At 43.2% G+C, this 24,439-nt stretch overlaps 2 protein-coding genes across 3 annotated transcripts in view; one reads left to right on the top strand and one right to left on the bottom strand.

Annotated features, from left to right (window-relative positions):
• Nucleotides 1–24,439, top strand: part of Fyco1 (FYVE and coiled-coil domain autophagy adaptor 1) — an 80,484-nt gene that overhangs the window by 35,567 nt on the left and 20,478 nt on the right. For both annotated transcript variants that reach the window (XM_052725813.1, XM_052725820.1), the window contains exons 9-14: nucleotides 2,181–2,273; nucleotides 2,719–2,837; nucleotides 5,866–6,033; nucleotides 8,195–8,344; nucleotides 9,133–9,344; nucleotides 12,333–12,477. In XM_052725813.1, the coding sequence (XP_052581773.1) occupies nucleotides 2,181–2,273; nucleotides 2,719–2,837; nucleotides 5,866–6,033; nucleotides 8,195–8,344; nucleotides 9,133–9,344; nucleotides 12,333–12,477 (887 nt within the window). The remainder of the gene's footprint in view (nucleotides 1–2,180; nucleotides 2,274–2,718; nucleotides 2,838–5,865; nucleotides 6,034–8,194; nucleotides 8,345–9,132; nucleotides 9,345–12,332; nucleotides 12,478–24,439) is intronic.
• Cxcr6 (C-X-C motif chemokine receptor 6) lies at nucleotides 12,493–23,887 on the bottom strand. The gene has a single exon (XM_052725832.1). It carries the CDS (start codon nucleotides 21,627–21,629, stop codon nucleotides 20,580–20,582), a length of 1,050 nt encoding a protein of 349 aa, XP_052581792.1. The 5' UTR covers nucleotides 21,630–23,887; the 3' UTR covers nucleotides 12,493–20,579.

Raw genomic sequence — 24,439 nt, 5'->3', positions numbered from 1 at the left:
AAAGTCCATATGGAGTGTCTTTGATGCCCGTCGTCCTCTTTGAAGTAATTGATGCTGCCAGGAACAGATGTGTCTCACTGTCAAGAAAAGTCTAAGTTCTTAAAACATTTTAAATGCCATATTCTATAGGTCTTTGAAGTGTTTGAAGATTGCCTATCTATCTGAAATATATCTCTATATGAACTTGAAAACATACCTAACATGACTATAATTTTGCTATTATAGATGACTATTAATCTGTATTTCTTAATTATATATTACATTTTTAAATGAGCTACATAAACACAATACCCTAAACAAGAACAGAAATATACATACAGTATAACAAGATTAACTTTAAATTTATATCAATAAACTAAAATCCATACCAATGTAAAATATGTAAGATTAATAGTTGTTTTTTTGGATTAAAGGTCTACCCTTTTATCCTATCATTTCTGTATCCCGTCTCTTCTTTTCAGAACAAGATCCCTGAATCTGATCTTTGTTTAGCTTTTTTCCTGACCATTATCTATAACTACTTGTAACTAACCCCACTAAATGATGACAAACGTTCATAATTTGTTTTTGGGAATGTCGATGTAGTTCTCTAGACTATTTCCTGCTGCTTGTGGCGGGGGGAGGTGTAGGGAGAGTGGCGGCGGTGCTGGGAATCCTGAGAAAATTTAGGGTAATGGTTAAGTCTTAGCTGGAGTAGTCTGTGAGGCTGGACCATCTCAGCCAGCTACCTTGAAGCCTTTCTGGATTCAGAACTCAGAGGAAACTGCAACAGAGGCACCCCAAAAGGTTGGATCATCTGGGCCATCTTTCCCATTGGAGATTTTTTTCAGGGAGTCTTCCTTAACCAAATCTGACTTTTTTTTTTTTAAACACAGAATGAATCCACAGCGTCTCATTTCCTGTGGAAATAAAAGCATAACCTCTTCTCCAAAGTAACATATCTCTTGACTTAAATTTTGAAGTCAAGACATTTTCAAAATATATAGGTTGGATTAATCCAGCAACATTTATAATCAAATGTCTCTTATCAGCTGTTGCTCATACAGCAAGCAATTCAAAGACAACACAATAACATACAGTATCCAGACTCTCTGTGTATCTTCCATCTTTATGTGGCTTTTTTAAAATATTATTTTACTTCCTTTTTAAAGACTTTATTATTTTAAAACTATATATTTCTTTTTTATGACTGTCTACACCTTCTCTTTTCTCTCCCAAGCTTATGTATATTTTAAACTGTCAACTGTTCAGAGGTTGTTTTTTGTTGTTTTGTTTTTGTTTTTTGTTTGTTTGTTGTTTTGTCTGATTCTGTCCTTACTGCATATCTCTGTCTTTTTCTGATCACATGAGTGTTTATCTTCTAAGCAGGCGTGACTAGGACTAAAGTGGCTGGTTCAACCCCATCCCTTGGCTTCCTGAGAGTCTAGCTTCATGGCAGAGGTACTGGCGTGAGCCACACACGTGTATCGTCCCCAACTCTGGGGAGGTTTTAGGTCCACATCACCACAACTGAGTAGCAGCCACCAGCTGCTCATAAACACCATATAAGTGCTTGGCAGCAGGGCCTCTAAAAGAGCTGTGCAGTTTTTGCCGCTAACACTGAGTCGGGAAGCCATCTCTTAAAGGAGCCATGCCTCTGCTTGCCACCAGCAAACAGAGCCCACCAGAGAAAAAGTGGTTACCAAGAAGCCAAGTTTGACTCTGTTTTTGTATGCTTAGAATCCTTTTTTAAGCTTTCTCAGGTTTTATGTGGAAATTCTTGCCAGCCATATGTAGGCAGAAGTTTCTCTCTCACCTGCCTGTTCCCAAATACCTGGCAGCTGCTTCTTAAATAATTGACTCTGAGGCTTATTGTTACTTATAAATGCACAGCCGGTAGCTCAGGCTTATTACTAACTAGCTCTTCTACTTGACCCATAATTCTTATCTTTGTTTAGCCATGTGGCTTGGTACCTTTTCTCAGTGTGACATTCTCATCTTGCTTCCTCTGTGTCTGGCTGGTGACTCCTGACTCCACCCTTCCTTCCTCTTCCCAGAATTCCCCTAGTCTGGTCACCCTGCCTATACTTCCTGCCTGGCTACTGGCCAGTCAGCATTTTATTAAACTAATTCAAGTGACAAATCTTTACAGTGTACAAGAGCATTATCCCACAGCATGATGTCTTTCTCATTCTTTCCAGACAGCCAATGAAGAGTGTGGGCGCCTCAGGGCCCAACTAGAAGAGCAAAGCCAGCAGTTGCAAATGACTCAGGAGGCTTTGCAGGAGCTGAAGGTAGGCCTGGCAGGGTTGCTATCAAGGGGATCTGGTGTGTTTTTACTACATTGTTGTCAGATGCTCCTCAAAATGCTGCCAGTTCTCAAACTGAGACTGTCATTGGTTCAGATAGTATCCCAAGTCTATGTCATGACTCTTTTCCCTCCCTAGACTTTGGTCTAAAAGGAAATTGTTCTTAGTCACCTCTGTTGACATTCTCTAGTGCCAGTGAAGTGACACTGGTCCCACAGGTAACCTCACTCCATGCCATTGCACGCTAGCACCCCACTGAAGATCAGATCATGCCCCACAAATAGAGAACACAGGTTTCTGACCTCATGAGCCCAAAAACCTTCCCCTTACAAGTGGCCCTGTCAGGAAGTGTGAGTAGCATACCAGTCTCTTCTTCCATGGAGAGTAAGCTTTGTAAGTTTTGTGTCTTCTCCTGCATATCTTATACCAGGTCACCAAGGCAGCCATGGAGGAGAAACTGAACTGTACCAGCAGCCACCTTGCAAAGTGCCAGGCCACTTTGCAGCACAAAGACGAAGAAAGCACTACTCTTCAAATAAACCTAGAAAGGTCAGTCACTAAATCGTGCAAAAGTCATGCGGGGCCAGAAGCTTGCCACAGAAAAGTCAGCTATCTTTCTGCCATAGTTCACAGGAGGCAACGTGCCTTTCATCTGCTGCAGCTTTTTACCTCCAGCAAGGTACACACTAACTGCATGTTTCCAAAAAACTGAAAGCAAGCACAGTTAGAGCATGAGAATAATGGGAATAGCAACCAGCATTGAGTCCTGCTTGCAGTGTGGCTTGTTCTAAATGCTGCTTGTGCAGGCTGAGCATCTTTAGCTGAAAGGCTTGGGAGCAGAAGGGCATTGTTTTCATATTTTAGAGCAGTTTGGATTTCAGATTTTCAAATTAGGGATGTTTAACCTATAATTAACTATTTAGTCTTCCCAACAGTCCTGTGAGAGGGTTTAGTTTCTTCTCAGTTAGTTTATCACTTTCAGCTTGAGGCCATGTGGAGTTGTAAACCTGAGCCTGCTTCTGGAGATGGGGCCAAGATGGTGTAGCTAGGACCTGCTAAGAACAGTTGATCAGGAAGAGGATCCCTTGGGTGCCACCAGCAAAAGTAAATATATCAGATTGTCCTGAGCCTGTACGCATGCCTTTTCTCCTGCTGCCTGCCTTCCTGCTTAGGTCTGGATTTAGTGAAGAAGCCCAGTGACAGCTCCTAGCCAGGTCTTGTTCATGTGATTTAAACAGAGGACACATTTGAACTGGTATTTTTAAATGCTGTAAGAATGAAAGCCAGGTATGCTGGCATATTTTTTAAAACTTTATTGATACTTTGTGGATTTTACATCATGCATCCAATCTCACTCATCTCCCCATCCCCTCAACTCTGTTTTCTGCCCTTGTGACTCTTGTCCCTCTCCCTCCCCCACCCCCCCCCACCCCCCGCCTCCCGGCGTGGTAAAATGTAAAAGTATAGCCTCAAAACAAAAAAGAAGAAGGAAAAGAAAAAATTTTGGCGTGGAAGATGTAGTGTGGCCCAGTGAGTCACACAGTATGCCCATTAGTCCATACATCTAATATGTAAGTGTTTGCAGTGGATCATTGGTCTGATTCAAGACCTCTGGCTTCTACTACTCTATAGATACTGGGCCCTCACTGGGACTCCTCCTGAATATCCTGTTGTCTTGTGTCATGAGGATCCTATAGCTTTGGATCTGCAGATCCAGCCCTTCCAGCAGTTCATAGATGAGGTAGATGCTGGGGTGGGCTACTTCATAGCCCTGTTTCTGGGCCTGCATGATAACTGGGTTGGTCAGCCCACTAGGTTTCTCTCGTTATCACCACCAGGGCAGCTCTAGCACTGCCCCCAGCTAGTTCACCCAAAGCAGCAGTCAGCAGGGCCAGTTCTCCTGCTCTCATGCCTTGCTCACCCACACTCACATCACCAGGGCCAACTCTACTGTTTTGCCTAGGCCAATTATATGTCCCAATTGCTGCAGTTGGTGAGAAATGGGACCAGCTCCTCCGTTCTCTTGCCCAGCTCTCTTGCCTGCTGCAGTTAGCACTATTTCCCCCATCCACATTACCACATCGCATATGAGAGAGGGGCAGGTGCAGCTGTCCTGCTCGCACATCCTCAGAACTGGCTCACCTGCGCCCCCACCAGGGCAGCTCTAGTGTGCTCCCCAGGTGAGTTGTAGGGACTGCTCCCTTATGTGCTGCAGCCAGTGAGGGGCAGGACCAGCTCTCCTGCTCCCATGCCCTCCAGGCCAACTCACCTGTGCCACACCCTCTCACCTCACCCCCTCCAATAGAGTCAGCTCTACCAGTAGTGTATGGGTGAGGTACAATGCCGAGTCTCCCATTCTCATGACCCCAGAGCCAGCTCTCCCACCCACCACAGGTGGCGAGGGGAGAGGGGAGGTATTCTCTCCCTTACTCACTCCACCATATGGCAGAGGAGGGGTGGTCCCAGATCTCCCATGCACTTTCACAGGGTAGGAAGGGGGAAGGGGGATTACCTGCAGGCCTGTCAACAGGGTCAGCTCTACTGTGGTAAATGCTTTTAATCCCAGCATTCGGGGGAGCAAAAAGCAGGTGGATTTCTTTGAGTTTGAGGCCAGCCTAGTCTAAATAGCAAGTTCCAAGCCAGCCAGAGCTACATAATGAGACCCTATTTCAAAAAACAAAACAAAATGCTGTAAGAATGGTTATGTGGAAGATCTCAGAAGATTTGTTTTAGCTGCTCAGAATTGCACAGTTCATCTGCCTAGGATTAGACCTCCCTTGATGTTTTGTGTTATGTACCCTAAAATCATTTTGTGGACATTGAATAACAAATAACCTCTGATAGCTATGTATTAGACTTGACTGGAAAGTATGCAAACAATGTAGACTTTTCATAGAACCTCTGTTTAATGGAGTTCTTACAAATACCTTACTGGGTCTTGGGTTTTTTTTTAACATCCTTAGAAATTGCCACATAAGGGGATAGTTAAACTACATGTGGAATGCATGGGGTTGGACAGACAGCCAGCTCCACCAGCCCCCTCTGCCGTATGCTAAGATTCCACAGGCCTAAGACAGAATTTCAGGGGATTGGAGGACTTATCGGGTAGAAGACCTACTAAAGGCCCAGCACCCTCCTCAAGGCAGAGTCCTAAAGACACCTGAGAGCAAGGTCCTTCTTTATAACCACCTTTGAGAGACCACACCTCTCCTTTATGTCCTGACTCTTCACCCCTGCTCATCCTCCATCACCACCCCCATAAGCCTTTTCCCATCTGGCTCCTGCCAACCTAACTCTTATCCAGAAATCCCTACAGGAGTGTCATGTCTCACTCACTAAAAACGTTAGCATCCTGGAATGTCTCTGCCATCTCAGAATACCCCCTCATGTTTGAAGGGGAGGTAGGGAGAGTCTCAGATTGTAGCATAATGCATAACCAGTGAGCAGGTCATGCCTCACCATGAGAGGGAAAGGCTGACAGGACTGCAGAACCTCTTATTGAAGGCCAGGAGAGCCCAGAGATTCCAGGAAGCTGAATATCAGAGCTAACCAGGAAAAATTATTTCTCCTCTCCCAGAACTCAGAAAGAACTTGAAAAAGCCACATCAAAAATCCAAGAATATTACAACAAACTCTGCCAGGAGGTAACAAACAGGGAAAGGAATGACCAGAAGTTGCTTGCAGACCTAGACGACCTGAACAGAACCAAGAAATACCTTGAGGAACGGCTGATAGAGCTGCTCAGGTGAGTGTGAGGCAGTTGGGGACCCTGTCTAGGATTGGCTTTTCTTAGAAAAAAACATTTCTGAAAATGACAGTTCAATGGAAATGGGCTCTTCTCCTCAAGTTCTGCCCAGTGGTGTGCTGTCAGGGAGCCATATTTCTGCAGGATCCAGCTAGGCTTTTGCAGTCTTGAAGGCTGGATCTCCCTGATCGCACCAGTGGTTTGGGTTTTCGTGTGGATGCAGGATTATGTTCAAACTCTGGATGCCTGGCAAAGAATGACAATAAAAATGACATTTAGTAACTTTGGTCATTTCCCCATCTCCAGTGAACCTTCTCCTCTTGTACTATCCCACTTTCCTAGGATTGGGGCTCCCTGTAGGGATCTAGCAGCAGTGTCTATGTGGGAACCAAACTAGAAGGGACTCTGAGGGACCCAGCCTATTCCACTCTTGCCACTCAAAAGTAACCATGGTGCCTTACTTCCCAAGACAGATGTGGGAAGCTGGGCTTTTATGTGAAATGTCCTGGTTGTTAAATGCTTACAAGTCACTTACAACTTTAACTTTTTCTTAAAGGAATTAAAAATGCCAGATAAAATACTATAACTGTATCTTCCTTCCTTCCTTCCTTCCTTCCTTTGTTCCTTCCTTCATTCCTTCCTTCGTTCGTTCCTTCCTTCGTTCATTCCTTCCTTCCTTTTCTTCCTTTCTGTGACAAAACATTGACAAAATCAACTTAAGAGAGGAAAGATTTATTCTGGCTCGGAGTCCAGACAGTTTCAGTCAGTCTTGGCAGGCAAGGCATGACAGTGGGATTGGTTCAGTCCATGTCTTAGCAGATGAGAAAGTAGAGACTGCTAATAACCACCTCCACCAGACATGCCTTCCATCCCAAAAGTTCCATGGCCTCCTCAAATAGCACCACTAGCTTTGGGGTGGGGGGGCGAAGAGATCAAACACATGAGGGGTTATTTCAAACTCAAGTTGTAACAGTTCTGCATCATTCAGCCTCAACAGGAATCAACCCATGACCACTTTTGTTTTCCCACCTCTAGATTGCTTTGAAGCAAAACCCAGACATATTACTTTATCTATGAACATTCCATATCAAACTTTCCAAGACAAGGAATCTTTTTGCTTTGTTTTGCTGTATTTTATGTTAAGACAGGGCCTTACTATGTAGCCTTGGCTAGCCTGAGACTCCCTATGTAGATAAGTCTGGCCTCAAACTCACAGAAATCTACCTATCTATCTGCCTCCTGAGTTCTGGGATTAAAAATGTATAGTACCACACCCAGCTTCCAAGACAAGAGCTCTTACACAACTATACCTTGAAAAATGAATGTGTCAAGAGACACTTGATAAAACCCAAGGCAGATAAGATCTCACTCACTTCCACTTGTGGTGGTAGCAGTCATGAGTATACCATGCCTAGACCTACTCACTCATTAGAATTCCAGATATTTTCTTGAGGAATGTGGTAGAGAAACCAAGTAGCATTCTCACATTCAAGGGTGTGAGTATCTGGCTTCCTAGGGACATAGAGGTCAGATGCTGTGGACTAGCTGGAAGAACAAGCTGGTCCAGAAGATGAGTCAGCCTGTCTTCTTACAATTTAGGTATCTGTGAAAAAAACCAGCCATCTCTATGTTCCTAACCCTTACCCACTTCCAGAGGACCCGGGTTCAATTTTCAGCATCCACAAGGCAGCTCACAACTATTTTTACAATCCTAGGGGATCAGATACCCTCTTCACACTTCACAGGCACTACACACACATGGTACACAGACATACATGCAGGCAAATTGCTTATTGCATGCACACTCATAGTATGCCCATTATCAACTTGATAGCATACTGCTTCCAGTAGTAATTTGTTTTTGGTGTTAGATACTTGAATGATATATCAGTGCTGGCAGTTCCTTGTGGATGACACAGTCTTTTGTGTATATCATGTGCCTCTTACGTGCTCTCACATACATGGGGTCAAAGAACCAATGTTTGGGGGCTCCTTTGGAGATGTCAGAGAGCCTGTGTTTTGGATTTCTGTGTTTGGGGAGGGGGCATTTACAAGGAAAGTGATTTAGCTTCTATGGCCTGGAACATTTGATATCAGCTTTCTGAAATGAAGCAGGGGTCATTCTCTGCTTCTCATGGATTCTTAAAATGTGTTATTGCAGGGACAAAGATGCACTCTGGCAAAAGTCTGATGCACTGGAATTCCAGCAAAAGCTTAGTGCTGAAGAGAAATGTCTTGGGGACATGGAGGCCAACCACTGCCATGACTGCAAGCGGGAGTTCAGCTGGATAGTGCGGCGGCACCACTGCAGGTTAGCAACAGGCAACTCACCAGATCAGGACAGATGGCTCTGGTGAGGGATCTGAGATAAGTGTGGGCACCATAACTATCTATCTAGGAAAAGCACTTTGCTTCCTAGCAGGACACTCAAGGCCCCCTGAAAGGAAATGTGGGTGGGATTAAGAGAACTCACAGGTAAGCCGGGCGGTGGTGGCGCACGCCTTTAATCCCAGCACTCGGGAGGCAGAGCCAGGCGGATCTCTGTGAGTTCGAGGCCAGCCTGGGCTACCAAGTGAGTCCCAGGAAAGGCACAAAGCTACACAGAGAAACCCTGTCTCGAAAAACCAAAAAAAAAAAGAACTCACAGGCATATGATATACTCAGAGACCAGCAACCCTTTAGCTATGTGGGAATGCAGATGGTGCTAGAGAACACAGATGCTATCAGCACATAGGAAAGATAGGTAAAAAGAAAGGGCAGATTGGTAGTTGGGTACAGGTAAGTGCTCTCTTAGAGACTTACCACTCCCAACAGTAAATGTGGAATGCATACCTGTAGCCTGATGTTAGTCAGACCTTTTCTCCCTGCCTCGAGGACCTATGGAAGTAAACCATTCTCTACTAAGCTCATCATGATGGTTTTGTTGGAATCTTATGAAATGGGCTTACAGCATACTCTACATTGAGGGCAGAGCTAGGTCTGGAGAGTCATGGGCCATCAGGAGCCTAACACAGAGACCTGTTGTGGTGCTTAGCAGATCTTAATGATGTACAATCCTTTGTGCACCATCCTCACAGCCTGTGCTTGTTTCATTCCCAGGATATGTGGCCGAATCTTCTGTTACTACTGCTGTAACAATTATGCTGTGACTAAGCCCAGTGGCAAGAAGGAACGCTGCTGCCGAGCCTGCTTCCAGAAGTTTGGCGAAGGCCCTGGATCCCCTGATAGCAGTGGTTCTGGCACAAGCCAGGAAGAGCCTAGCCCCATGGTTTCACCAGCTGAAGCAGGCCCCCAGGCCATAGGAAACCCAGGTCAGGCCTCTGCCTCCTGAATTCATAGATGTCACTGCTTTCTCACTATGCTTTCTCACTTGAGCAAACTTCATTCAATACTTCCCAAACTGAGGTGTCTAAGAGATGTTAAATATATACTACCACCAGCCTAAAACTTTCTCATATTACTGGGGTTGATAAGTGAGTAACTTTCTCCTGCCATGATTGAGTGTGATTTAAATATGAGAGTGTTTACACACATACTACCAGTGGAATACACTCCATACATTGAAGAGTCAGTCCTCCAGGACCTCCTTCTGATATTCATTATCTACCCTATGGTAATGTAAGACCAGTAATTATACCTTTTCAAAAGTTAGTATCTTTCTCCCTTTCTCTTAATGACCAAGGAGAATATATTCTTTGTTTCCTCCATCTCAGCCAGGAAACAGACACAGGATTTAATTCCTGCTGCTTCTGCATCCAGATCACCCTAATAGGTGACCCAGGCTGTCTACTAGACACTAGCCAAGGATCAGAGCTGAGATGGCAGAAATGGGACTTCTCTCTGTTCAGCCATCACTGCTAGCTGCAGTTAATCCTTCGAACTCTCCTTTGATCTGAGCTTGGATGCAGGCTAAGAAACCTTCAGAATCCTGTTCCTCTCTTGTTTAAATGGATCAATGGGCCCTACCACTCAGGAATGGGATTTTTCACACACAACATTGGGGTCTTCAAATCTTTCTCAGTCTTTTAAAAACTGAAGTTTGCAAGTCCTACATATTCTGTATATGCATTCTTTATCAAATATGTTTTATAAATGTTTTTTCCAAATTTACAGCTTTTCTTTTTGAAAAGTAGAAGTTGTAGTTTTGATATAGTAATATTTATATCATGTTTTATGTATCAATTTTTTTATGTATCTAAGATTGTATCTAGCTTTGCTTACCCCTGTATTCAAAAGGTTTTTTTCTTTTAAAAGTTTTGGGTTTGGGGTTTTTGGGGGGGGGTTGGTTGGGTGAGTGGGTGGTTGGGTGAGTAGTTTGTTCGTGACAGGGACTCACTTTGTAGCCCAGCTGTCCTGTTACTCTAGGTAGTCTCAGCTAGACTCAAACTCAGAAATCTGCCTGCCTCTGGTACCTGAGTGTTAAGATTAAAGATGTGTGCCACCACACCTGGCTTCTTCTAGTTTTTATTATTTTAGGATTGTGTGTGTGTATGTGTGTTGTGTGTATTTGTGTGTGTGTGTGTGTGTGTGTGTGTGTGTGAGTAACCTGTTTTGAGTTAATTTGGGGGTAAGATGATAATATAAGTAGAGTATGGGGTGGTTTTATCTTTTGCTTTGAACACCATTAGTTAAAAGTCTATTTTTTTTCCTCAGAATTACCTTTCATTGGGGGCTAGAGGTGGAGTGATTGCTTAGCATGCACAAGGCACTAGATTAAATCTCCAGTCTCTCTCTCTCTCTCTCTCTCTCTCTCTCTCTCTCTCTCTCTCTCACACACACACACACACACACACACACACACACACACACACACACACACATCACTTTTGTATATTTGCCAAAAGCCAATTGAAAACAACAACCAACAGAACAAAAACTGACCTCATATATTTGAGTCTGTATCTAGACTTTCTTTCATTCTATTCATCTGTGTGCCTTTTCATTCCACCAATTCCTTACTGTATGGTTACCATAGAGTCTATGGTTTTTTGTTGTTTAGTTTTTGGTATTTTTAGTTGCTTGAGACAGAATTGGTTTTTCTATGTATCCCTGGTTGTCCTGGAACTCACTATGTAGACTAGCTAGCCTCAAACTCACAGAGATCCTCCTGCCTCTGCCTCCGAAGTACTGCGATTAAAGGCATGTTTATACTATGTCCAGCTGGTTACCATAGATTCTTAATGCATCTTACTGACAGGCAAAGAAAGCCCTCCAATTTTGTTCTTTATTGAACATATAAATTTTAGAATAAGTTTCTCAGTTTCTAAAAATAAATCATGATGAGGTTTTCATTGGGATTTCATTGAATTTGGAGAGATTTGGCATCTTAATAAAGTGATGTCCATTTCAATCCATGAACATAATATAGCTTCTGTTTACTCTGGTCTTTGTTAGTCCCTTGGTGAGCATTCTTTTGTATTTCCCTTGCCTATTTCCCATTCCTTTGTCAGCCTCAGAAAACAAATTCAGGAGTGTAACTGAGTCCTTTTTGTCACTTTGTTCTTCTTGTTCTCTGTTACAGAAACTTGAGAGGAAAATCATTACCTCTAAAGCAGAGGACAGCTAAACTGTTCTTACTTAGTAGCCTAAATGCCCTTGCCCTATCTCATCAGTAGGTATTCAGCAATGACAAAGTGATACTATGTTAGAGTGCTGAGATTGCTTGTTTTGATTTCTTTCATTTTCTGTCTGCTCTTTTTTTCTTCTGCCTCATACTTACCCTTATATTAAACACGATACATGTTTATGGGTAGCTGTCTGGCACAGTGGCCTTCAGATTGAGTGGTCAAGGTCAAACACAAGACCCAATGCCTCCTGTAGCTCCCTGGATAGAGAGAAGTTCTGTTCTGCCCAACAATGAACTGGAAGGGGGAAGGGGATGCAAGTCAGATAATCTCCTGCTTCAAATTATTTCTGACTGTGTCTAATGGAGCAAGGTCTCATTGGATCCATATATTTTCTTTGTTAGTTTCTTTTCTGATATAGTTTTGATAGTTTTTTTTTCCTTCTAAATAAGGGTCCTAGAGAATGTGGAAGTAGCTGAAATTTCTACTTTGCCTTTGAGAGAGGTCTTAAGGCTGTATATTCAAAATCTTCTGTAGTCCCTCTGTTCTCCTGTAATGTCCTAGTATTCTTTGTCTCATACCTACATAGAAGAGTAGTCAGTTAAAAAACCATTTAAAATGTATTCCATCAGCTTGTTCTCCATAGCAGCACAGCTCACTTCCCTATGTTATCTCCAGTCTTATGCATAATGGTATGTATGTCTTTTTCTCTCCTGCTTTGCCTCCACCAACCAGGAGCAAATTCATTCTGCAGACCACCAGATGATGCTGTGTTTGACATCATCACTGATGAGGAATTGTGCCAGATCCAAGAATCTGGCTCCTCCTTGCCTGAAACACCCACTGAAACTGATTCAATGGACCCAAATATGGCTGAACAGTGAGTAGATATCACCTCCATTTCCTAAGTACTCATTAAGTGCCTGTTCCTTGTACTTTCTTATCAAAAGACCAGGAAAATAAAATAGTAGAAGCAGGACTAGCTGTCTCTGGCAAGGGAAAATGCTCCAGCACAGTGTTCAGAAGTAGGGCGACTCTTAAAAAGTGACAGGGTTCAGGAAACATTCAGGAAGGTACTGTGTCAGAAATTTCCTGGGAAGTGTATGTGTGGTGCCTATTCAGCATCTTCACTAAGGCCAGTCTTTGGCTTGGACAACTGTATTAGCTCAGGCTGCCACAGCAAGAAACCACAGATTGAGTGACTTAAACCATGGAAATGCAATTTATTGCTATTCTGGAGGCTGGATACCAAAGATCAAAGTACTGGCAGAGATTTCTTCTCCCCTGGTTTGCAGATGGCCACCTTCTTGCAGCATCTTTACACAGTCCCCTGTGTCCCTTAATCTCCATTTCAAGCCAGGACACTGGTAGATTTTTTAATCACCTCCTTAAAGGCCTTTTGTAATTAAAGTCAAACCTATGATATTCTGAGACCCTATGAATCCATGAGCCAAATACATCCTTCCACCCTTAAATTACTTCTGTCAAGTATTTTGTGATGAAAACGGTAGTTATTGCAGAAAATTGGGGTCGTTGTGATTAAATCTGACTATGGTTCTAAGACCTTTGTGGAAGACTGTGGAAAGATTTGGAGATTCCAGCCAGCAAAGCCATAGAACACTGTAAGCAGAGCTTAGTGAACTGTTCACAAGACCAGAATGCCACTAGAAATGGTGTACAGTATAGACTGTGCCCATTAAAGTTTTGGTTGGGAACAAGGACTTTATCAGGAATTGGAGTAGAGGTCATTAGTGTTACATTCTGGCTAAAAAATTAGCCATGTGTCACTTGTGCCCTGAAACTTTGAGTGATGCTGAACTTAAAAATAATAGACTAAGGACTGGAGAGATGACTCAGCAGTTTAGAACACTGACTGCTCTTGTAGAGGACCCAGATTCCCAGCACTCATATCAGACATCAGATAACCATCTGTAACTCCAGTTCCAAGGGTTAAGACACCCTCTGACTACCATGAGCACCTACACACACATGATACACATAACCTCATGTAGTATCCACACATATACATTTAAAAAATGAATTTTAATTTATTTATGTTCTGGCCTGTGCTCTTTGTTTCCTGATCTACGCCATATGAACAAGCATCTTTCTCTCACTTTACACTCCTACCAAGCATAGCATTCAGGCTTACTATTCTCTAATTTTAGCCAAGTTTATGAGCATTGGAGAAAAAAAAAAGCAAAACAGCAAGATATAAAAGTATTTAGCTTGGCAAGGAAAGAAGCACAATTGTATCTGAAGTTGTATACAAAATAACTGTGGACAAAGTAGATAAAACTGTTAAGAGATTAATGCCACTAAAAGGAAACAACTGCTTTGCATTGGGACAGTAAGAAATAAAAGGACCCTAAGGGAAAAAGCCCTTTCATCAAAGTATTCAGAATATAAAAATCTAAATGCTTTTGACTTTCATTTAAAAAGAGAATGTCTGAAAAGACAGAGCCACACCTAGAAAGTATTTTTCCAGGTTTCACTCCATAAACACTCCTACTTCAGCTGAGGTCCAAGAAGACCCAGCTACTTATCAAGCTGGCAGCAAAACTTGACATTAACCACATGGTGCTGGCTTTGTAGGCATTGCAGAATGTAAGAGTTGCAAGTCATGGACATTTGCACTAAGAATCTAGAGAAAAGAATGGGAGACCAGGCAATGTGTAGTAGGGTCAGATTCTCTGGTAGTCTATTAGTGGGCTATGCATGCAAATTTGAGGGGAAAGCCTAAATTGCAGTGGAGACCCCAATATATTGGAGATAGCAGGAATGTAGAACATTTACCAAGGAAAGCTACAGGCACCTAAGTAGAACCAGTCCAAAAGAGACCTTATATGTGCATCACGCAAGAAGGCCCATAAAGGTAGGGCTAGTACCAAATGCATCCCACGTGCTAGACATGAAACTAGGATGTCATGTTTTCACTGTTAAGTTGTCATGTCTTTCTTTGCTCTACTCTCATACCTCCCTTTTAGAATGGGAGTGTCTTTATATATTGAAAGCATATAGTTTAAATTTTGATTTTACAGGATCTCACAATTGAGCATGCCTTAAGTCTCAAAGGGGACTTCAAACTTGGAAGTTTCAGACAGTGTTGAGGCTGTTAAGACTACAGGTCTTTCTTTGAAGCTGAACTAAGTACAGTTTGTATTGTGAGATGGCAGTGAGCCATTGAAAGTCAAGGGCTAAATGTTACCTTCTGAATCTGAAATGTCCCTGGCAAGTTTGTTTTGAATGTTTGGTCCTAGGCTTGTGGCACTACTTTGAAAGCTGTGGATCATTTAGAAGGTGTGACCTGACTGGTGGAAGTAAGTTAGAGAAGTTACTCAGGATGAGCCTATGAAAGTTTTACCTACCCCTGGTTCCAGCATGAGTTCTCTGCGTCCAAGCCCAATGTCATGTAAATAAGTCTAGATGGGGCTGCTCTACCATGCTTTCCCTGCTATGATGGACTGATACTCTCTGAGCCAGAATAAATCCTTCCTTAAGTTGCTCCTGTCAGATATTTTATAAAAGCAAAAAGTAGCAAATACAGTCTCAAAATTGCTTGGCCAACTTTTCTTCTGGTGAAAGACTTCTGTGAGCTCATGCTGACTCACAGTGAGATCTCTCTCTCCTACTCAGAATCCAAAATAGAGCCAGGAGTTACCTGTCATCTTTATCATGTCAATTTCTGCCACATGGGAGGGGCTGTACTTAATCTTCATGAGGCTGTTAGCCTAGATTTTAGGCTTCAGTGTATCTCCACACTTGTGTATTCTCTGACTAAAGTCACTGAATTCAGCTCATGAACAAACCTCCTCACTGCCAAACCTAAGATAGCTCCTAGTCACTGTTGCTTCTATGACTTTGGACCAATTCCCTCCTTCCTTAAACACCTCTCTGACACATACTGGTCAGTAGTCATCAGTGTTCACCCTAACCCCCATGACCCAGTGTTTCCCAGGGTATCTTCTCTTCCTTTAGCAGTAAACTACATTCTGCCCTTGGTACCTGGCAAGCTGCAAAGACAGAAGGGTGAGTAGACTAGGAGCTAAAAGCCCAGAAGGATGCTATTGATTTGAAAGTGTCTTCTCACAAACACCTGTAACCTGCATAAGGTGACTGTTCTCTAGCTTCCTCCCTCATCCTTTCACCTTCCTCTTTCCTAGTAGGAACAGAAACAGAAAGCTTCTAGACTACTGACTTGTATGTGTAGTTTTTGGTCATGGGAAATCAGGAACTGTTTCAGAGAAAGGAAACCGGTAGCATGCTGGCCTGCAGCCACCAGCACAGATCTGGGACTGGCTGGTGGGAACCTATGGTCCCTATATCTCACCTATGTGAACAAAGAGCTACCTTTCTACACTATAGGTTGTGTGTTAGCATGTATGAGAGTTTTTCCTTAGCATTTCTTTTATTCCCATGTTTAAAACTCAATCAAAGACTGCAAGAGTCTGAGAAAGTATGGGAAAGAGAGCCCTGGACTTGCTCCAGCATCCCTCACAGGAAAGTTAGAGGGAAAGGTAAGCAATATGAGGAACGCAATCTGAGGAACAAAGTAATGAAAGAGGAATTAAGCTCTGACCCTTCCTGGAAAATGATAGAACAAGGAAAAGTCTCCAAATCCAGCTTCACTCTCACAAGGAAACCTAACAGGATTTCCTGGTGACAACTGCCTTTTCCCCAATTCCTGGCTTATCTTGATTGGTGATTCATAGCAGGAACACAGCCCTCACCTGTAGCAGATAGATGTCCTTTACAACCTTTTAGACTTTCCTGCAGCCTCTCTCTTAGTGTCCTAAACACCACTACCCAGATTTCCACTTGTTCTCAGAACTGAGGTGATAGGTAGTTAGCTCCCTTGGCCTGTGCCCAGCTCACACATAGCCAGTCTCCACAACCTGGCCTCTTCTCTAGGTACCAGATATACCGGGCATTCAGGGTGAAGAGCTTAAGCTCCAGACCCAAACAAGCTTCCAGGCCCCATGGCCATGGCAGTGCAGTCTCTAAATGCAGCTCCATTAGCTGTTCAGGAGAGCCTAGAATACCATCTACCCCTCCCTAAGAAAGGCAATTAGAGAAAGGATCTGGGCCAGAAAACTCCTGTGGAGATAGGTGATTTTCCTGATGTTGATGCTGAGTTTTGATGTCAGCCTGGGCTGTATGTGTCTACTGTGTACACATGCTTCTCAGTATCTCAACTTGTAGCCTCATTTAAAAAAAAAATAAATAAATAAGTAAAGGCCTTCAGGTACCCAGATTACATGAAATGATCTGAAACCTACTCTCAGAGCCTGCATGCCAGCAATTGCTTCAAAACCAGGGCTTTCCGGCCAGAGTGCTTAGTGGGGGGAACTGTGGTCACCAGCCAAGAGATCTGATACCTGCTATCATCTCAGAAACGAAACAAGGACAGGATATGGTGATCATGGTTAAAGTTCAAAAGCCACCTTATGCCTGTATTAACCCACGACCTTTGACTACAGAGGAGTACAGAGCAGGCAGACCCTCTGTGGTATAACACCTGCCTGAAAGCTCTGTGGCCAGTGTTTAGGGGCAGAGAGGCTGCTAACAAGGACCAGCCCTCACTCAATTTTCCTCTGAGAAGTGGAGATGACAGTACCAAGTTGCCTGTAAAACATCACTAGTGACTATGGACCTGAAGAACCAAGCAGCTGGCCAAGGTGCTACTTTGAAAGCTCTGTGGAAGCCAGAGTGACCAACAGCTTCTGGATTCTGTGTTCTCTTTTCTGCCTTCTTGTGGCACTATCTCCTCATCCAAGACACCAAGAATTTCTGGATGATCAGATGCCTCTAGAAGGGAGTCATCATGCATTCACTTCTCAGAAGACATAGCTATCTATGGCCTTCATATGTCTAACTAAAGTCAGAGCCCATAAGCACTTCCACCATCCTCAGAAATAGGGAGCCCAGTGGGAGGGGAGCACACAGTCTTTGCTGTCAGGCTCTGAAACATATCTAGGACAGTCTGAATTCAAGCAGGGTCCATGTTCATCCAGCTCTTCCTCCAACTCCACCATAGCAACCTGGCCTTCGATGTGATCTGCTGCCATGAGCAAGAAGGGGAGCCAAAAGTAGGAAAAGGTGATGACTGAATGCTTAAGACTTCTAACACCTCTAAGGAAATAGAGCCTGCAGCAACAGCCTTTCCTGGGCCATGGTGCACCAGGTAGCTTGCAGGCCAGACACAAGCCGTCTTTAACTAACACATGCCGGGGTTTTTGTTGTATTTTGTTTTGTTTTGTGTGTGTATTTATTGCTAATGGTGGTGTAGATACAGAAGGAGATAGTAACATTCTCCAGGTGGAAATAAATAGATGCCCAGAGAATAAGGCAAATAGTGACTGAGGAGGCAGACAGAAGGGAGGTTCTATTGCTGTTTTCCTGGCAACAGACAAACAAGCTTCTCTTAACCTGCATAAAGGCCAGTATAAACTTTTCTGTGGGGAGCCGGGAAGAGGGCATGATCTAGTAGGTTCTCCCATCTCATCCGATTTGTTTGTTGGACAGACAGCTGGTCAGGGATGGTCCAGGGAACACTGTCACCTGGCACTGTGAGTTGTTGAGCCAGGCCTTGGAGAAGCTTTCTAGGATTGGCCTAGGGTGGCACTGTCTCTGAGTGTTGAGTGCTCAGCCCTGCCTCTCTCTAGAATACCTGTGTAGATAGCTACAGAGCCCTGATACCTGACTCATCTTCCTTCCCATTTAGAGCCTTTATCTCCTGAGCTGTAATATTAGGGAAATCAGGGACTCAGGCCCCCTCCATCAGCAGTATTACAAATAAAGATGAATGCACGGAAGGTTAGCCTTATCACCCTGTATAGAGCAGGCTAGTTGTTTGAGTAAGCACTTGGTCTTACATGTTACTTGTACATAGCAAGGAAGTGTACTATAGCCCTTATGTGTACTATGTTTGATAAAACAGTGCATGGGACCATGTGGGTACTCCCAGGGGTAGTCACATTTTGATGAGCTGAAATTCATGTGGCATGCCCTGCACGTCCAGAAAAAAGTACACAACAGCCTAGTCACTCCACCCACTCATGGGGATGGCATAAGGAACCTCTACTAGATCTTCGAAGAAATAACTGCTACCAGTTTGGAGACCTTTTACCTACAAATAGATTGTGCTGTGGGGTGATTTGATTTGATTTGATTTTGTTTTGAGACAGGGTCTCATGTAGCCTGAGTTGGCCTCAAACTTTCTCTAGATGAGAATAACATTAAAATTTTGACCCTCCTTCCTTCACACTCAAATATTGGCATTATAGGTGTGTTTCACCACACCCAATTTTAATGTAGTGCTAGAGTCCAAACCCAGGACTCCATGCATGCTGGGCAAGCATCTACCAACTGAACTACTTCCCCAGCCCATTGTGCTAGGTGTTTCATATGTGTTATCTCAAGTCCTCCTCAAATCAACTGAGAGACATGTGCCGTCTCACTAAAAAGAAATGGCCAAAGGTTAAGAGATGGTCAGGTATGCTGGCCTGGCTTTAACCCAGCACTTGAGAGTCAGAGACAAGTAGATTTTGTGAGTTTGAGGCCAGGCTGGTCTACACAGCAAGTTCCAGATTGGTCAAGACTTATAGTAAGGGAGGAGGGAAGGAGAAGAGGGAGAAAGGAAAGAGACAAGGCAAAGGGAAGGGGCTACATCATGAGTGCAAGCATGTTGACAGAGGTTGAGGTGCATTTGTTCCAGGTCTTACCTAGTGAAGGGCATGGAGGCAGCCCTAGGCTGCTCTCTCCAGCCCCTGAGTCCAGGATTAGCTAACCTCCTATGCATTCTGGTCAGCCTTTTTAGGTCGATGTTGATATTTAGTTAAATGATTTAGTGATACAAGTACCCAGCAAGCACCTATAGGACTATTCACCTGATTGTCAAGGTCTAGTCAGTATCAGTCTAGTCTGGCATATAAAATTACCTCATCCTGGAGCAGTATTATAGAGTTAAAACAAATGCACCCCACATCTTGGGCAGGAGCAGGAAACCACCATGAAAGCAAGGTTGTTACCACTGGTATAGTCTATTTCTTTCATAGACCACTGCCCCCCAAGTTTAATTTTAACTTATTTCCTTTATTCTAGCTGGGTTGTTTTTGTGTTGTTTGTGAGGATTTATTTTGTTTTGTGTCCCAGGCATACCAGATTAAAATAGAATGTACCTAAAGGTGAAAGCAGTTTGAAAACTTTTAAAATGTTTTATTTCTTAGCCATGAAACTCATAATATTTGATATATTTGTGTGTACATATTTATTATGTGTGGCAAGCATTGGAAAGTTCTGTTTTTGTTTTAAGATGAGCAAAGCCACCAGAGTCCCTCTAATAATGCTGCTTAGATTTGTTATAGTCTTAAGCTCCTTTTTACACATTTTTCTAGCATTATATTAAATAGCATTCAGCTATTTATCCTGGCCTAATTTCAGTCTCTTATGCTGTACTTTCAAAAAATAATCCAAGAAAATATAGGCATTCCCACCAATACAAAAGTCAGACCCCTGGATGAATCAGAGCTTGGTCTCATCCTATTAGGTGCCCGGTGACCAGCACTTGTGTGGGGAGTTTCTCAGTTCTCCACTGCTTGCCCATAGAAGAATCTTCTGAACTCAGGAACCTTGCATGACACCTGCCATCAACAGCTTTGTTGGTGCAACTCCTCTTCAGCTTTTAGCCCCAAACTTGGTAAAAGAGAACCTGAGGTCTCTAGAATTAGCATTCTTAGGGATGGAAGAGAGAAAGTGCTTAAAAAATAATAAGACATTTCTCCTTTGAACATTGAGGCTTAGATATTAGGAACAGGATATGTTCTTACATATAATGTAAGAAGCTTTGTATACCAGCCACAGTTTTCAGTGACTTCTCCACAAGAGTCCGAATACTATAAGCAAAGCCTTTCTTGTTGCATCCAAAGGACATAGCCATGCTCCTAAGAATTCTGATGCTAGTTTCTCCAAGTCTGGCCAGGCCTACTGCAATTGGAACATGCTGGTGGTCTCTACATTGTGGGAGGCAGAACAAGTCTTGGAACTGTCCTCAGAAGATTTCCACTGACTTGAGACTCCCAAGTAAGGGAGGCAGCCAATGTCCTTCGCAAATTTCCAGAGGTTCTTTCGGAACTTTAAGCCAACAAAGGCATAGAGCACAGGATTGAGGCAAGCCCGAAAGTATGCTATAGCCTCTGTCACTAGGATAGCGTACTGAAAGCTAGTGATGATATAGTGCTCCCAGCTTGTGCTCTGGATTAACATGGCAAGATTGAAGGGTGTCTGGGTCAGCAGGAACACGGCAACTACAACGAAGATGATCTTTAGAGATTTGTGCTTCTGGAAGCCTCGAGCATGAAGCAAGGTCTTGATAATGCCTGAGTAGCACATAATCATAGTGAGAAGTGGCAAGAAGAACCCCAGAGTCATCTGCGTGGCAAGAACCACAGTAGAAATCGCCTCATTGTGGTACTGACAGATAAGCTTATCAAAACGTTCAACATTACCATAGATGATCTGTGGCAAAGAGACCAACAGGGAGACCACCCAAATGAGCAAGCAAGTGACCTGGCCCCAGATCTTCCACTTAGCCTGCTGGTTAAAGACCTTAGTAGCCTGGACCACCACAATGAAACGATCCACCGTGATGCAGGTAAGAGTGAGCATAGACACATAGAAGTTCACTGTATACATGCCTCGAAGAGTTTTGCACATGACTGTGCCAAAGACCCACTCATAGGTGCCTGCATAGGCCCAAAAGGGCAGAGTACAGACAAATACCAGGTCAGCCAGGGGCAAGTTCACCAGGAACACATCTGTCAGACTCCTCAGTTTCTGGTAGAAAATGTATATAATCAGAACCAGGGAGTTCCCTACTAGTCCAAGGACAAACACCATCAGGTACATGCAGGGCAGAAAGATCTCCTTGAACTTTAGGAAGTATTTGTGCTCCTGGCTGTTATCACTGGAATTGTTGGAGAGCCAGGGATCTGCCTCGTAGTCATCATTCATGGCGTCTGTTGTGGCAAACATCTGTGAGTCAAAACCCAAGAGTTATGTTTGGTTCTGTCTGAGTGATGCTTTTTCTTCCCACTGTCCTTATTAATTGCATTTAGGAAACAAATTATCATCTCTAACCCCACTCGTTATCATGCTCAGTGATAGCAGTGTGCTGAAGGTGGCCATTTCCCATGGGAAACTGCTCAGTACTCTTCATTAACCCTAAAAGTCTCAGACTCCTCCCATGCATATCCCATAAAACACTATGCTCAATTGTTTTAAAAAAAGATACCATACAATCAAGTGGACACAGTAGCCCTTTGGTTTTTGGTTTTATTTTGTTTTGTATTTTATGTGTTTATGTATTTTTTGTGTATCGATGTTTTGCCTGCATGTATGCCTGTGAGCTCTGTGTGTGTACAGTTCTTGCCAAAGCCAGAAGACATTAGATTTCCTGGGACTGGAGTTACAGATGGTTGTGAGCAGCCATGTGATGCTGGAATTCAAGCCCAGATCCTCTGGAAACTGTCTGGTCTTAACTGCTGAGCTGTCTCTTCAGGCCCACAACTGTTTGGAAACACAGGCTGCTGTCTATCAGAGAGGCCTGCTTCCATCTTCTTGGGTCTCATAGCAGGTGCCTGCCACACTCTGCCCTGTGCTGGTCAATTTTATGTCAATTTGACGCAAGCTAGAGTCATTTGAGAAGGATTCTCACTTGAGAAAATGTCTCCATAAGATTGGCCTGTAGGCAGGTCTGTAGTGCATTTTTTTTTTTTAGTGCATTTTCTTAATGAGTGATTGATGTGTGAGGGCCCAGCACATTGTGGGTGGGGACACCCCTAGTCTAGTGGTCCTGTGTGCTATAAGAAAACAGGACAGGCAAGCTAGGGAGGAACAAGCCAGTAAGCAGCACTCCTCCATTTGTGCCTCTAGGTTCCTGTTCTCAGTTCCTGATCAGAACTGTGATCAGGACATGTGAGATGAAATAAACCCTTTTTTCCCAAGTTTCATTTGGTCATGATGTTTTATCACAGCAACAGAAACTCTAACTAAGATAACCACACTTGGTGTTAAAAATTATGAAAGCCAAATCAAATGCCCCTCCAAAGAAGCTTCTTTACTGGTATCCTCAAGGTTTTGGGGGATGACAAGAACTGTGTCTGACTGGGGAGTTCTTTCTGTGTACTCTTCAACTATATAGTGTAAAAGGCAATTGATGGAGCAACAAGGGAAAGAAAACCCCTAGGTGCCCAGAACTTTGACTACCAGGGAATAAAGGTGTTTTCCTGACTCCCCAAACCAAACTTTTCCATTTATCATCTCTTCAGTTTATGGCATCTATGCTGGAGTCTCAGATCCTAGAGAATTAAAATGGTGCATGAAGTAGGGTGGCTGCTAAATAGGTTTGTAGCAAAGACCACATGCCTGCCTTTCTTGCCCAGGACTTCATCCTCCATGGCTGTCATGTCTGTGACCCTGCTCTGCCCTCTCACTTTACCAAGGACCACAAGTAGGACATAGGGTAATGTAACCTGTGGCCTGACTGTAGGGGCCAGGCTAACCTTGCCAGTGTCCTGGATACATGTCCCACTAGTGTGGGTTCTAGAAGATGTCTTAAGATGAGCAAGTATTTGGGTAGAACTCCTAAGATTTACCAAGACAAAATATTCCCTGGTCAGATGAGGGCATGTGAAAGTTGAAGACATTCTCTTTTTTTAATCCATGTGGTCATTTCTTGCCCTGAAGTTGAGTCCTAGGAGGAAACAGTGTCTACTCTGATGGTTCTGCAGCCTCTACCTTCCCTAAAGCCATAATGCCTTTTCTCACCGTCAAGGAAGGACTGTGCCTTTAAGGCTACTCATAGTCCCCAAGCCTAGACCTCAAGGCTAGGTATCTGGTCTTGATAGACTGGAGTTAGGCATCCTGCTCTACAGCTTTCTGAGGTGCTAAAATAAGGTCAGATATTCGTGTGTATGTTATTGACTCACATAGGGACGATTTATTTTTCATCATTTATAATATGAAATAAACAGCTTTACTTTCCTAAGGATATCATCCAGTTCTCTGTTGTTACCTGACTTGTATTTGCCGTTTTGTTGCCCCTGTTTTTTCTGGATCCAACCCTAGCATGACTCTTCAGAAAATGTATAGATTCATATTCAATGTTATATTGGCAGATAGGGGCTAGAACGTACAAATAGAGTATTGAAAATCATTGGACTGGGGAGATGGACATCAGTAAAGTGCTTGCTTTACAACCATGAGGACCTGAGTTAATTCCCTAAAACTCACATTTTTTTTTTTTTTTTTTTTTTTTTTTTTTTTGGTTTTTCGAGACAGGGTTTCTCTGTGTAGCTTTGCGCCTTTCCTGGGACTCACTTGGTAGTCCAGGCTGGCCTCGAACTCACAGAGATCCGCCTGGCTCTGCCTTAAAACTCACATTTTAAAGAAAGGTGAGCATGCTGGTGTACACTTGTAATCCCAGCACTACGAGGTAGAGACATATTCCTGGGGCTCACTGGTCAGATAATCTTACAAGCCTATAAGGTGAGTTCCAGGCCAATGAGAGACCTTGTCCTAACAAAAAAGGTGAACAGTGCCTGAGGGAAGACACTTGCTTACATATGCACGTGTACCCACAAATACACAAGTATACATGCACACACACAAAATCACTGCCCCTTATACAAAATGTTAAGAACATTTCTTTATCTATAATCAAAATGTTGATTTATAAAAATGAAAAAGTAATAAACTTGGGACATGATGTAAAAGCCTGATAATAAACTATAATTGTATCTGAAGCATAAAATGTAACTCAAATATTTAAAAAGTACTTTTAA

Source organism: Peromyscus californicus, unplaced genomic scaffold, assembly GCF_007827085.1.
Source record: "Peromyscus californicus insignis strain IS unplaced genomic scaffold, ASM782708v3 Scaffold_11__1_contigs__length_118956290, whole genome shotgun sequence".
Classification (NCBI taxonomy): Eukaryota; Metazoa; Chordata; class Mammalia; order Rodentia; family Cricetidae; genus Peromyscus; species Peromyscus californicus.
Note: the sequence above shows the minus strand (reverse complement) of the source record. Positions and strands in the feature narration are given on the sequence as shown.